General features: G+C 37.0%; 1 protein-coding gene across 1 annotated transcript; it reads left to right on the top strand.

The window, feature by feature from the left end:
• Positions 1-4,761: 4,761 nt before the first annotated feature.
• tmem276b (transmembrane protein 276b) lies at positions 4,762-12,658 on the top strand. The gene is made up of 4 exons (XM_058077642.2): positions 4,762-5,188; positions 8,975-9,088; positions 10,411-10,548; positions 12,153-12,658. Exons 1-4 carry the CDS (start codon positions 4,804-4,806, stop codon positions 12,398-12,400), a joined length of 885 nt encoding a protein of 294 aa, XP_057933625.2. The 5' UTR covers positions 4,762-4,803; the 3' UTR covers positions 12,401-12,658.
• The last annotated feature ends 3,059 nt before the right edge of the window (positions 12,659-15,717 follow it).

The raw sequence follows: 15,717 nt of genomic DNA, 5'->3' as shown, positions 1-15,717 counted from the left end.
GGAAAGATGGAACACCCTTTTTAGCCTTTAGCTTTGCGTCGGTGATGTAGTTTTACTCAGGAAAACGACCTCTGATCGGAATTTATTCACCAACTGAGGATCGAACTAGCGACCATCAGACTGGAAGACAACAATCTGATCCATGTCACCCTGTATAATAAGCAGAATGTTATCGGCGTGAAAATGTACAAGTGTTTCTTTTCACCAGAAAATAGTTGTCAAAAATTTGAAGACTGAGGATGGAACCAGCAACCATTAGGCGAGGAGACAACCACCTGATCCATGTCGCCCTGTATAATAAGCAGAATGTTATCGTCATGAAAAAGTGTGTTTCTTTTCACCAGAAAATAGTCGTCAAAAATTTGAAGACTGAGGATGGAACCAGCAATCATCAGGCTGGGAGACAACCACCTAATCCATGTCATGCTGCATAAATAAGAATAAGCAGAATGTTACCGTCATGAAAAAGTGTAAGTGTTTCTTTTCACCAGAAAATAGTTGTCAAAAATTTGAAGACTGAGGATTGAACCAGCAACCATCAGGCTGGGAGACAACCATCTGATCCTTGTCGCCCTGTATAATAAGCAGAATGTTACCGTCATGAAAAGGTATAAGTGTTTTTTTCACCAGAAAATAGTCATCAAAAATTTGAAGACTGAGGATTGAACCAGCAACCATCAGGCTGGGAGACAACCACCTAATCCATGTCACGCTGCATAAATAAGAATAAGCAGAATGTTACCGTCATGAAAAAGTGTAAGTGTTTCTTTTCACCAGAAAATAGTCGTCAAAAATTTGAAGACTGAGGATTGAACCAGCAACCATCAGGCTGGGAGACAACCATCTGATCCTTGTCGCCCTGTATAATAAGCAGAATGTTACCATCATGAAAAGGTGTAAGTGTTTTTATCACCAGAAAATAGTCATCAAATATTTGAAGACTGAGGATTGAACCAGCAACCATCAGACTGGGAGACAACAATCTGATCCATGTCGCCCTGTATAATGAGCAGAATGTTACCGTCATGAAAAGGTACAAGTGTTTTTTTCACCAGAAAATAGTCATCAAAAATTTGAAGACTAAGGATGGAACCAGCAACCATCAGGCTGGGAGACAACCACCTAATCCATGTCACGCTGCATAAATAAGAATAAGCAGAATGTTACCGTCATGAAAAAGTGTAAGTGTTTCTTTTCACCAGAAAATAGTCGTCAAAAATTTGAAGACTGAGGATTGAACCAGCAACCATCAGGCTGGGAGACAACCACCTAATCCATGTCGCCCTGCATAAATAAGAATAAGCAGAATGTTACCGTCATGAAAAAGTGTGTTTCTTTTCACCAGAAAATAGTTGTCAAAAATTTGAAGACTGAGGATTGAACCAGCAACCATCAGACTGGGAGACAACCACCTGATCCATGTCGCCCTGTATAATAAGCAGAATGTTATCGTCATGAAAAAGTGTGTTTCTTTTCACCAGAAAATAGTCGTCAAAAATTTGAAGACTGAGGATGGAACCAGCAATCATCAGGCTGGGAGACAACCACCTAATCCATGTCATGCTGCATAAATAAGAATAAGCAGAATGTTACCGTCATGAAAAAGTGTAAGTGTTTCTTTTCACCAGAAAATAGTTGTCAAAAATTTGAAGACTGAGGATTGAACCAGCAACCATCAGGCTGGGAGACAACCACCTAATCCATGTCGCCCTGCATAAATAAGAATAAGCAGAATGTTACCGTCATGAAAAAGTGTGTTTCTTTTCACCAGAAAATAGTTGTCAAAAATTTGAAGACTGAGGATTGAACCAGCAACCATCAGACTGGGAGACAACCACCTGATCCATGTCGCCCTGTATAATGAGCAGAATGTTACCGTCATGAAAAGGTGTGTTTCTTTTCACCAGAAAATAGTCGTCAAAAATTTGAAGACTGAGGATTGAACCAGCAACCATCAGGCTGGGAGACAACCACCTAATCCATGTCACGCTGCATAAATAAGAATAAGCAGAATGTTACCGTCATGAAAAAGTGTAAGTGTTTCTTTTCACCAGAAAATAGTCGTCAAAAATTTGAAGACTGAGGATTGAACCAGCAACCATCAGGCTGGGAGACAACCACCTGATCCTTGTCGCCCTGTATAATAAGCAGAATGTTACCGTCATGAAAAGGTATAAGTGTTTTTTTCACCAGAAAATAGTCATCAAAAATTTGAAGACTGAGGATTGAACCAGCAACCATCAGGCTGGGAGACAACCACCTAATCCATGTCACGCTGCATAAATAAGAATAAGCAGAATGTTACCGTCATGAAAAAGTGTAAGTGTTTCTTTTCACCAGAAAATAGTCGTCAAAAATTTGAAGACTGAGGATTGAACCAGCAACCATCAGGCTGGGAGACAACCATCTGATCCTTGTCGCCCTGTATAATAAGCAGAATGTTACCATCATGAAAAGGTGTAAGTGTTTTTATCACCAGAAAATAGTCATCAAATATTTGAAGACTGAGGATTGAACCAGCAACCATCAGACTGGGAGACAACCACCTAATCCATGTCGCCCTGCATAAATAAGAATAAGCAGAATGTTACCGTCTTGAAAAAGTGTAAGTGTTTTTTTCACCAGAAAATAGTCATCAAAAATTTGAAGACTAAGGATGGAACCAGCAACCATCAGGCTGGGAGACAACCACCTAATCCATGTCGCCCTGCATAAATAAGAATAAGCAGAATGTTACCGTCTTGAAAAAGTGTAAGTGTTTTTTTCACCAGAAAATAGTCATCAAAAATTTGAAGACTAAGGATGGAACCAGCAACCATCAGGCTGGGAGACAACCACCTAATCCATGTCACGCTGCATAAATAAGAATAAGCAGAATGTTACCGTCATGAAAAAGTGTAAGTGTTTCTTTTCACCAGAAAATAGTCGTCAAAAATTTGAAGACTGAGGATTGAACCAGCAACCATCAGGCTGGGAGACAACCACCTGATCCATGTCGCCCTGTATAATGAGCAGAATGTTACCATCATGAAAAGGTACAAGTGTTTTTTTCACCAGAAAATAGTCATCAAAAATTTGAAGACTGAGGATTGAACCAGCAACCATCAGACTGGGAGACAACCACCTAATCCATGTCGCCCTGCATAAATAAGAATAAGCAGAATGTTACCGTCTTGAAAAAGTGTAAGTGTTTTTTTCACCAGAAAATAGTCATCAAAAATTTGAAGACTGAGGATTGAACCAGCAACCATCAGACTGGGAGACAACCACCTAATCCATGTCGCCCTGCATAAATAAGAATAAGCAGAATGTTACCGTCTTGAAAAAGTGTAAGTGTTTTTTTCACCAGAAAATAGTCATCAAAAATTTGAAGACTAAGGATGGAACCAGCAACCATCAGGCTGGGAGACAACCACCTAATCCATGTCACGCTGCATAAATAAGAATAAGCAGAATGTTACCGTCATGAAAAAGTGTAAGTGTTTCTTTTCACCAGAAAATAGTCGTCAAAAATTTGAAGACTGAGGATTGAACCAGCAACCATCAGGCTGGGAGACAACCACCTGATCCATGTCGCCCTGTATAATAAGCAGAATGTTACCGTCATGAAAAGGTGTAAGTGTTTCTTTTCACCAGAAAATAGTCGTCAAAAATTTGAAGACTGAGGATTGAACCAGCAACCATCAGACTGGGAGACAACGTCCTGTATAATAAGCAGAATGTCTTGACTTTATTCTTGTAAAATTAGTTGGGGTTTTTATTCCACATTTTTGCTAACAATTTCAATTTTCATATTATGACTTAATAATATTTAAACTATATGCTACTAAAATTGTTTTTTTTTACTATAATATTACGAGTTTATTCATGTGACTTATTACTCTTGTAAAATTATTTGGGTTTTTCAATTCCACATTTTTGCCAACAATTTAAATTTTCATCCTGTAAATTTATTGAACTTTATTCCCATAATATTTTGATTTTATTCTTGTAACATTTTAATTGTAATTTTTCAACTATATTGTATTTAAAATGACATTTTTACTATAGGTTTACTATAATATTTTGACTTTATTATTGTAACATTACAGCTGTTTCAACCACCCAATTTTCCCCAAAATTCCAACTTTATTTATTGTTTTTCTCATAATGTTATCACATTATTGTTGGAAAATTGGGAAAATTAAGACTTTTTCTATTTTACTATTTTGACTTTTTTATTTTATTATTATTATTATTATTAATTTTATTTTTTATTATTATTTATTATTATTTTATTTTTGTATTATTATTATTTATTATTATTTTATTTTTGTATTATTATTATTATTTATTATTATTTAATTTTATTATTTAATTTTAATCGAGTTAACAAAGCCAATATCGACTGTTCTCCTCTCCATCCCTCAGCAGCCTGGTGGTGAGAGAGGAGTACTGCACCTCCGTGGCCCAGCCTCCTCCTCCTCCTCCTTCCTTCCTCCTCACAGCGCTGGTCTCCATCCATCCATCCTCCTCCTCCTCCTCCTCCTGGACCACAACAGATGGTGACTACAACATTTCATCCAGCGCGGGAGCCCACAACAACAACAACAACAACACCTTCCGCATCCTGTCCGTACAAGACGGACCTTTCTCCGTAGAAATGTTCCGGGGCAGCACAGTGTGAGCGTTTTTGACTCGACTCACCCACGGCCACGGAGTGTGTGTGTGTGTGTGTGTGTGTGAGATTGGGCTGGGTGGTGGTGGTGGTGGTGGGGGGAAGCCTCTCTTCGCTGTCTCCACCATCGAGCTGGGGGGGAAAAGATGGCGGCCATGAAAATGTTAACCAGCGGAGGTCTCTTCCTGGCTTTCTGCGCGCTGGGGCTTCTCGCTATGGCGATCTGCACCGACTACTGGTACGAGACGGACGCCCGGAGACACCGAGAAAGGTGTAAAAACTACGCCAACAAAAGAACCGACCCGGGGTACATCTACATCTCCAACCACAACCTCCCACTCCAGATGCCTCCTAAGAAGAAGAACGCGGGGGTCGGCGGGCCTCTCTTCAGAGCCAAGCGGCACTTCGTGGCAGCAGCGTCCGCCATGGAGTCCCACTGCAGTCGGCAGTTTAACTCCACCGTGTCCGGCCTTTGGAGGAAGTGTCATCGCGAGGGATTCGACCTTGAGACCGAGGACCTTATTTACAAAGGTAAAGGTGAGCTTGCTTGTGTTTGTCTTGTTGAGGAACAGGCCACCTTTTTTTTTTTTTTTTTTAGCCTGACGACAACAACAACAACACAAGCATGCAGGCCATCTTTCCTCTTCCTGTCACTCAAACAGCATCATTTGCACACTTCAGGGAATTGAACATCTTTTAGAGTTAATATATCTTTGTTGCATGACTCAAAGATCAATCAAATTCATTCATTCATTTTCTACCGCTTTTTCCTCACGAGGGTCGTGAGGGGTGCTGGAGCCTATCCCAGCTGTGTTTGGGCGAGCCAGCCAATCACAGTGCACATATAGTCAAACAACCATTCACACTCACATTCATACCTATGGACAATTTGGAGTCGCTAATTAACCTAGCATGTTTTTTTTTTTTGGAATGTGGGAGGAAACCGGAGTACCCGGAGAAAACCCACGCATGCACGGTGGAGAACATGCAAACTACACAGAGATGGTGGAATTGAACCCTGGTCTCCTAGCTGTGAGGTCTGCACGCTAACCACTGGAACGCCGTGCCGCTAACTAATTATTATTCATTCATTCATTTTCTACCGCTTTTTCCTCACGAGGGTAGCGCTGGAGCCTATCCCAGCTGTCTTCAGGCGAGCCAGCCAATCACAGGGCACATATAGACAAACAACCATTCACACTCACATTCATACCTATGGACAATTTGGGAGTCGCTAATTAACCTAGCATGTTTTTTTTTGGAATGTGGGAGGAAACCCACGCTTGCACGGTGGAGAACATGCAAACTTCACACAAAACTGGCCGAGGGTGGAATTGAACCCTGGTCTCCTAGCTGTGAGGTCTGTGCGCTAACCATTCGACCGCCGTGCCGCGTTTCATAATTATTCATTCATTCATTCATTTTCTACCGCTTTTCCTCACAAGGGGTGTGCTAGAGCCTATCCCAGCTGTGTTCGGGCAAGCCAGTCAATCACAGGGCACATATAGTCAAACAACCATTCACACTCACATTCATACCTATGGACAATTTGGGAGTCGCTAATTAACCTAGCATGTTTTTTTTGGAATGTGGGAGGAAACCCACGCATGCACGGTGGAGAACATGCAAACTGGCTGAGGGTGGAATTGAACCCTGGTCTCCTAGCTGTGAGGTCTGCACGCTAACCACTCGACCGCCGTGCCGCTAATTATTCATTCATTCATTTTCTACCGCTTTTCCTCACGAGGGTCGCAGGGGGTTGCTGGAGCCTATCCCAGCTGTCTTCGGGCGAGAGGCGGGGTACACCCTGGACTGGTGGCCAGCCAATCACAGGGCACATATAGACAAACAACCATTCACACTCACATTCATACCTATGGACAATTTGGAGTCGCTAATTAACCTAGCATGTTTTTTTTTGGAATGTGGGAGGAAACCGGAGTACCCGGAGAAAACCCACGCATGCACGGGGAGAACATGCAAACTCCACACAAAAATGGCCGAGGGTGGAATTGAACCCTGGTCTCCTAGCTGAGAGGTGTCCAAAGTGCAGTCTCGGGGTCATTTCTGGTACATTTTCTTTTTTTTTAATTAACCGCAGGCACATTGGAGAAAAATAAAAACAAACAAAATAAAGCAAAAATCATTCTAAATGGATCATGCATCATGGTGGGCGAGTGGTAAGCACACAGACCTCACAGCTAGGAGACCAGGGTTCAATTCCACCCTCTGTGTGAAGTTTTTTTTCCAGGTACTTCAGTTTCCTCCCACATTCCAAAAACATGCTAGGTTAATTGTAAACAAAATAAAGCAAAACTCATCCTAAATGGAGCAATGTAAAGTGTGGTTCACCTTTCACTGCCTTGCCATTTTTAAAAAAAATTAAATTATTACAAGCTGCACGGCGGTAGAGTGGTTAGTTGCGGGGGGGGGGGGGGGGGTATTGGATATTGAAAATGGGAACAGAAAAAGTGCACTGTCCTGAAGTGTTTTTGCACCTTTTATTGTTTATTTACTTGGCTGCACAGCGGTCCAGTGGTTAGAGCACAGACCTCACAGCTAGGAGACCAGGGTTCAATTCCACCCTCGGCCATCTCTGTGTGGAGTTTCCTTTGTGTCTCCACCATGCATGCGTGGGTTTTCTCCGGGTACTCCGGTTTCCTCCCACATTCCCAAAACATGCTAGGTTAATTAGCGACTCCAAATTGTCCATAGGTATGAATGTGAGTGTGAATGGTTGTTTGTCTATATGTGCCCTGTGATTGGCTGGCCACCAGTCCAGGGTGTACCCCTTCCTGAAAATAGGACAGCAGCAACAGTATATATTTTTAAAAAGGATACAAAAACGCTTCAGGTTGAAGAGTCAGAGGCGTGAAATATGAATATCTAATTTCTTGTGTCCAATCCTAGAAATTGGGCATTAAAATTCCAATGAAGGGTTAAAATCTGAGAAAAGTGTATAAAGTGTAAGGTGAGAGGTTTTACAGCCTTTAAAAAAATATAAATACTACTCGGCTACTTTGCGGATTTCACTTGTTCGGACCATTTTGGGAACCTAACTCTCATCAAGACAATTCTTACCAGGTGTGGGTGTTCCATTGGGCAAGGCAGCTTGAAGCCACTCATCAGTGATTGGACACACACCTGACTTCAATTGTTTGCTAAAAACTGGTTTCAGTTGCTCGTTAAGTCTCCTTAGGCTGAGGGTTCAGTTATTTATTCCCCCCCCCCCTTCTGTCATTGCTTGCATGCTATCCTTATTAAAACATGAAAACCTAGAAATGTTTGGGCGGTTTTAGTTCAAGCAGACATTGTTTTTTTTCATCTGTGGGATGGTGACTTTATGCAGAAATGTGAGAAATTACAAAAGGTTCAGATACTTTTTCATATTACTGTATGAAGGCATGTACTATACAAAGTATTAATAAACATATGAAGGCATGTACTATACAAAGTATTAATAAACATATGAAGGCATGTACTATACAAAGTATTAATAAACATATGAAGGCATGTACTATACAAAGTATTAATAAACATATGAAGGCATGTACTATACAAAGTATTAATAAACATATGAAGGCATGTACTATACAAAGTATTAATAAACATATGAAGGCATGTACTATACAAAGTATAAATAAACATATGAAGGCATGTACTATACAAAGTACAGATAAACACATGAACAAAGTACGAATAAACATATGAAGCCATGTACTATATAAAGTACAAATAAACATATGAAGGCGTGTACTATACAAAGTACAAATAAACATATGAAGGCATGTACTATATAAAGTACAAATAAACATATGAAGGCATGTACGATACAAAGTATAAATAAACATGAAGGCGTGTACTACATAAATTATAAACATGAAGGCATGTACTATAAAAAGTATTAATAAACACATTAAGGCATGTACTATACAAAGTACAAATAAACATATGAAGGAATGTACTATACAAAGTATAAATAAACATATGAAGGTGTGTACTATACAAAGTAGTAATAAACATATGAAGGCATGTACTATACAAAGTATAAATAAACATATGAAGGCATGTACTATACAAAGTACAAATAAACATGTGAAGGCGTGTACTATATAAAGTAGTAATAAACATATGAAGGCGTGTACTATACAAAGTAGTAATAAACATATGAAGGCATGTACTATACAAAGTATAAATAAACATACATATATTGTTAACTTATCCCAGTGATAAACGAGGGAACACTGTTTATTTATTTATGACTCGTATAGACACTGTATATATATATGTGTTTTTTTGTGTGTTTTTTTCCACCAGGTATTATTCAACGATGCATCCCAGTAAAGTACCACTATACTTCCTCCATCCTACCGCGAAACTTACCGGTTAACATCACGAAGACCATACGACAGGATGAGTGGCATGCACTCCGTAAGTAACCGTAAAACCAAGAATAAAGTCAAAATATTAACAAAGTTGTTTAAAAAGTTGTAATTTTATGAGAGTAAGGTTGTAATATTATGAGGGGAAAAAATGTCATTTTTGGTAGATGAAAGGTTTATTATGTGAAAATTTTTGGAGAATTAGGTCCGAGAAAAAGTTGTAATATTAAGGGACTAATGTCATAGTCAAAATATCAGTCATAAAATTATGAGAATAATTATGAGAATAACATTTACGAGAAGAAAGTTGAAATAGTTAAAAAAAAAACCAACAACAACAACAACAATGGAAAAAACAGCTGTAATTTAACGAGTATAAAGTCAAAATACACAACAAAAAAAGTTATATTCTAACAAGAAAAAGTAGTATTTTTTTTAGAATAATGTCATAATATTATGAGCAAAAATAACATTATTTCAGTAGCATAAAGTTTAAATGTAAAAAATATTTAAAAAATTATATTTAAATATTGTTAGAGACAAACAAAACAAAAAAGTTGTAATTTTTGGAAAATTAGGATGGGAAAACTGTCATAATATTATGGGAATAAAGTCAAAATATTACAAGAAGAAAATGAACAAGAAAAAAGAGAACAAATAATTATAAAATAACAAAAAAACAGAACCAAATTTTATAAAGTTGAAATAATAAATAAAAGAGTCAAACAAAACAAAAAGTTGTAATTTTTTTTGAAAAATTAATTTGGGGAACAAGTTATAATATTATGGGAATAAAGTCAAAATATTAGTCATAATATTACAAGAACAACATTTACAAGAAGAAAGATAACAAATAAATCTAAAATAACAAAAAACAATAACAAAATTTTTGTAGTATAAAGTTGAAATATTAAAGAAAAATTTGTAATTTTGTGAGAAACAAACACAACAAAAAGTTGTAATTTTTGGAAAAAAAATTAGTGTGGGGAACAAGTTATAATATTATGTTATTAAAGTCAAAATATCAGTCGGAATATTACGGGAAGAAAATTAGCAAAAAGAAAGTTAAAATAGTTCAAAAATAATATTAAAAAAACAACAACAGAAGTGGAAAAACATTACTTTAAGAGTTAAAGTCAAAATATTAGCATTTTTACATTCCGCTCCTAGGTGCTCCCGAGGACTTCCGGATAAATAGATCCGTATTGACCGAGTATTGACAATCTGCAGCCTGCTAAAAATTGTGACTGATTTTTAGCTTTCTTTAGCTCTGTTTGCCATATAACGATAATTCCTGCAAATCTGAAGTATTTCTACGTATCCGTATGCGACCTGTTTTTTTTTGAACGATATTGTCGTTTCTTCGTGCAGATCTAAGAAGAATGACGGCCGGCTTCGTGGGAATGGCCGTATCCATCATTCTTTTTGGCTGGATCATCGGAGTGCTGGGATGCTGCCAGCAGCATGACCTCATGCAATATGTAGCTGGGCTACTCTTTCTAATGGGAGGTACTGTACACACAGCTATGACCCTCAACAGAAATGCCAGGATTTTTCCAAAAAAAATTCAAAAAAATTTCCAAAAAATTTCCCAAAAATTTTCCCAAAAAATTTTCCCAAAAATTTTTCCAAAAATTTTTCCAAAAAATTTTTCCAAAAAATTTTCCAAAAAATTTTCCAAAAAATAACAATCAGGATGTGGGTCTCAAGTTAATATTTGTAATTTTGTCAACAAAATATAAAATGCGCACACAGAAAGATTATAGACTATAAACCTTGCAATCCTACCTTCACTGGGTGTTCCCAGCTTCAACAGTTGTGAAAGAATCTGATGTATATCTAATCAATGTACTACTATGTCCTTTCTAGGGATCGACCGATATGGGTTTTTTTTTTTCGGCCGATGCCGATACCGATTCCCAGCGTGCTTTGCGGCACCGTCGATGTAAATAGTTAGTCAGTTTGTAGTTAAAGTTTGCATAGTTGTTCATTCTTGGTCTGCTCAACTAGTGAGAGCGCTTTTATTCGTCGTTGTTTTTTTGGGGGGATTTCTTGTTGTCACACCATGACTTAAACTGGTAACACCGTGACTTAAACTGGTCACACCCTGACTTAAACTGGTATGTCTAGCGATGACCCAGTGAAATGTGCAGTGCAGCTAAAAGCAAGCTAATTCTTTTACTTGTCACGCATGTTAGCTATTTCAAAGCAGGTGACGTTATTTCAACGAAGCGTAATTGTTTGAGGTTAATTAAAAGTTGAAAATGTACCCTTGTTATGGTGCGGTATTTACATCGAATTCGGGAGCTGTTGGTGTTTTATATATCGTACTAAATTGTGTCAGTGTGATGTGTTTGTGTGTGGAGGCGGGGCTTTTATTTTATTTTTATTTATTTTTTTTTATTTTTTTTAATTTTATTTTATTTTATTTTATTTTATTTTATTTTATTTTATTTTATTTTATTTTATTTTTCTGTGCACCACGCATGCACGGGGCACGCCGTGCAGCCCTGTTGTAATGTAATGTAATTTTATTAATGTGTTAATATTAATAACATTTCTAAAGAAAAAATTATTAATAATTTATTGTTAATTTATTGTGAATTTAATGGGATTTTATTTTATTCTTTCGTGCACCACGCATGCACGGGGCTCGCCGTGCAGCCCTGATGTCATGTAATGTAATTTTATTAATGTGTTAATATTAATAAAATTTATAAAGAAAAAAATATTAATAATTTATTGTGAATTTAATGTGATATAATGTTATTTTATTTTATTTTATTATTATTTTTTATTTTATTTTTATACGCGGTGCATTAATGTTTTAATATTAATGAAATTTATGAATAATTTATTGTGAATATATTGTGATGTAATGTTATTTTATTTCATTTACTGATTATTTGTTAAATATTAAAATAAATGTGATGTATTTTTTCCCAAACTAATAATTTTCAAGCATAAATTTTTTTATTTTTTGTATTTATTTATTTATTTATTTTTAGACAGATAGTGATAGTAATCCAGTCTTTCATTGGAGAAGGACAGTGATAGTAATCGGCCTTCATTGTGTCGTGTCTTTTCTGCCCCCCCCCCCCCCCCCCCCACAGGAACATGCTGCATCATCTCCTTATGCACGTGCGTGGCGGGAATCAACTTCGAGTTATCCCGCTACCCTCGCTACATGTACGGCCTCCCCGAGGACATTAGCCACGGCTACGGCTGGTCCATGTTTTGCGCCTGGGGGGGCCTCGGCCTCACGTTGCTGGCCGGCTTCCTCTGCACGTTGGCCCCCTCCTTGAGCACGCCGACTCGTACAACGACCCACAAGCCCAGGCAAGAGAATGGAAGCGTGTGACAGGACCCGGCGACTAAAACGCGGAACGCACAAATCACACAAAAGTACACTTTTTCCGAACCTTGATGTGTTTAACTCGAAATTTTTTTTTTTATTTTTTTTATTTTTAATTTTTTTTTTTTTATCACCGCCTCGCCCCGCCCTCGACATCGGCCATCCTTCTCAGTGTTTATTGTGCCTGAGTCGTGATAGCATCGTTTGGAGCAAAAAGAGGCTTCACACATACATTTTTGGACCTCTGGATTTGGGGGTCGGGGGGGGGGGGATGGGGGTGTCACGGAGGGTTCGAACATTCGTCCGAACAGGCCGATGGCTTCTTAATAGCACAAACGTTTGGTGTTTTTTGTCTTTGACTCGCTGACTTTACGGCAATCTGAAAGTGACTGTTTTACAATGGTGCTCGATCTAAGTCCGTTTTTTTTAAAGGCACATACACATACAAACAAAGATGGCCGCCAACAGTCGATGTTTGCGTTCTCGGGTTGAATGAATCCAGCACAAATTTGAATTTATCTACAAAGTGTTGTAAAAGTACAAATGTGTCTTATTGTGTGGAATATATTTTTGTTTTTTTTTTGACTTGGAATTAGCTTGTTTGTATATGTTAGCATCGCTAACCTGAATCCATTGTAGGATTTAGCAAGATGGTGGCCATTTTTTTTTTTTTTTGAAGCAATATGAATTGCTGAGGTTGTGACTTGCGGGGTTTTTCGCTACAAAAAGTGGAATTTTAAGTTGGATTTTTCACCCAAATTTTTAGCTTAAAAGTGCTTATTTTTTCACCAAAAACAAAAGTCCTTAAATAATATATATATACTAAAATATTAGTTATATTACTTCAATTTTTTAAAATTTTATTTCTAAATAATACAGTAGATTTGGCTATACAGAAGTCCCTCGCTGTTGCTACAATTCGAATTTGTCGGTTACACTTTGTCATAATAGGTCAGAATTGTTGTACTAAAATATTGGCTATATTACTTCAATTTTAAAAAAATTTATTTGAAGTAATACAATAGATCCCGGCGTACAGAAGTCCCTCGCTGTTGCTACACTTCGAATTTGTCGGTTACACTTTGTCATTATAAGTCAGAATTGTTTTTTATGGTTCAATATTTATATTTGCAACATATTTTTTGCCTCAATTAAGCATTTTTAAGAAGACAAATATAACCTGACGACACGGAGGATTGGCGCTTCGAGGGTGAATTCATTGTAGGATTTAGCAAGATGGTGGCCATTTTTTATTTTTATTTTTTTGGAAGGAATATGAATTGCTGAGATTGTGACTTGCGGGGTTTTTCGCTACAAAAAGTGGAAATTTAAGTTGGATTTTTCACCCAAATTTTAGCTTAAAAGTGCTTATTTTTTCACCAAAAAACAAAAGTACTTAAATAATATATATATACTAAAAATATTGGCTATATTACTTCAATTTTTTAAAATTTTATTTGAAGTAATACAGTAGATCCCGGCATACAGTTGTTGCTACACTTCGACTTTGTCGGTTACACTTTGTCATTATAGGTCAAAAAATTTTTTTATGATTTAATATTTATATTTGCAACATATTTTTACCTCAATTAAGTATTTTTAAGAAGAAAAATGGCTAAATGAAGTAAAATACAAACACAGGCATTCATCAGACGCGTATTAAAACGTAAGTAACGATGAAACAAGCAACTCTCCCAATGCTAACATGAGTTAGCATTGTTGTCCAATTTTTTTCCCGATCATGAAAACTGATATTTTTTTTATGTCATGTGTCATATGTCATGTTACGCATATCGGTATCGGAAATTACGAGATGGACGATATTGACGTATCGTGATGATATGTAGTATTTTGCACTGGACACTAAGTAACGTTGCATTAAAATATAAGTAAAAAACGGAAGAACAACGCGGAAGTCTCCGTTTATTATTCCTTATTTATGTCTTATGTGTGTTATTTGCTATTATTATGTCTACTATATTGGGTCATTGGGTACTATAGGGGTGTTATTTCATGCCCAGAGGGCTCTAATAGTGTTAAAAAAATTTTTTTTTGAAGGTTGTAATTTTTTTTATGGTCTAACTACAAAAATATTCCAAAAGAACTACCATACCATATTGTGTAACTGGGTAGTATAGGGGTGTTATTTCATGCCCAGAGAGCTCTAATAATGTTAAAAAAATTTAGAAGGTTGTAATTTTTTTTAATGGTCCAACTACAAAAACCACTTCATTAAAATTCATTAAAAAATGAATTTCATTTGTATTTTTTTTTACTTTGTTCTTGAATGCACCACAGTTATTTGTTATGTTGTTGGTGAAAATAATAATAATAATAAACAATAGTAAATAACTGATAATAACGCAAATAAAGACAAGTAATAATAATTGAAAACTGGAATAAAAATGTTGCTTAAAATTGCTTAAATTTCCACTTTTTGTCGTGTTGCCCGTGCAATTTTTTTTTTAGTAGTAACACGACAAGAGGATTGCCGATGTGTTTGAGCGCCTTCGTGTTTCAAAGAGCGTCATGGAGGCCAAGGTGTGGCTCGATCGGAGCCAAGGAAAAAAATTTTTTTTTTCTATTTTTGACACTACAAACGTGCATTGTTGCACCGTGAGTGAGTCATCAGATGCAACGCACCATACTTGTATGTCGAGCCGCAAAAGTGAAACTTGTACAGAATTTCTCAAAACAAAAAAAAACGCCACGTTATTTCTGAGTACCTTTACGTTTCATACTTTAAATGCGTACTCATATAGTACTTTTTCTACTTTCAGAGTACTCAAAGTACTTTGACGACAAGGGGTTCCAGTATCTATAAAAAAATAAATAACACACCACACCGTCAATTCTACAATCACGTAAACGGACAATTTTTTTTCATCAAACAGTGAGATTTCCCACTTTTTTCGGCGGACCTTGAACGCACCATACTTGTATGCCGAGACGCAAAAGTGAAACTTGTACATAATTTCCCAAAACAGGACAAACTGCCACGTCATTCCTGAGTACCTTTTACGTTTCATACTTTAAATGCGTACTCGTGTAGTACTTTTTTCTACTTGCAAGGTACTCAAAGTACTTTGAAGACAAGGGGTTCCAGTATCTATAAAAAATGAAAAATACACCACACCGTCAATTCTACAATCACATAAAGTGACATTTTTCATTTTTTTCATTAAACGGTGAGATTTCCCACTTTTTTCAGCAGCCCTTGAACGCACCATAATTGTATGCCGAGACGCTAAAGTGAAACTTGTACATCATTTCCCAAAACAGGACAAACTGCCACGTCATTCCTGAGTACCTTTTACGTTTCA

Source organism: Doryrhamphus excisus, linkage group LG1 (genome assembly GCF_037039965.1).
Source record: "Doryrhamphus excisus strain RoL-2023G ecotype Guam linkage group LG1, RoL_Dexc_Guam_v1.1, whole genome shotgun sequence".
In the NCBI taxonomy this organism is placed as follows: domain Eukaryota; kingdom Metazoa; phylum Chordata; class Actinopteri; order Syngnathiformes; family Syngnathidae; genus Doryrhamphus; species Doryrhamphus excisus.
Note: the sequence above shows the minus strand (reverse complement) of the source record. Positions and strands in the feature narration are given on the sequence as shown.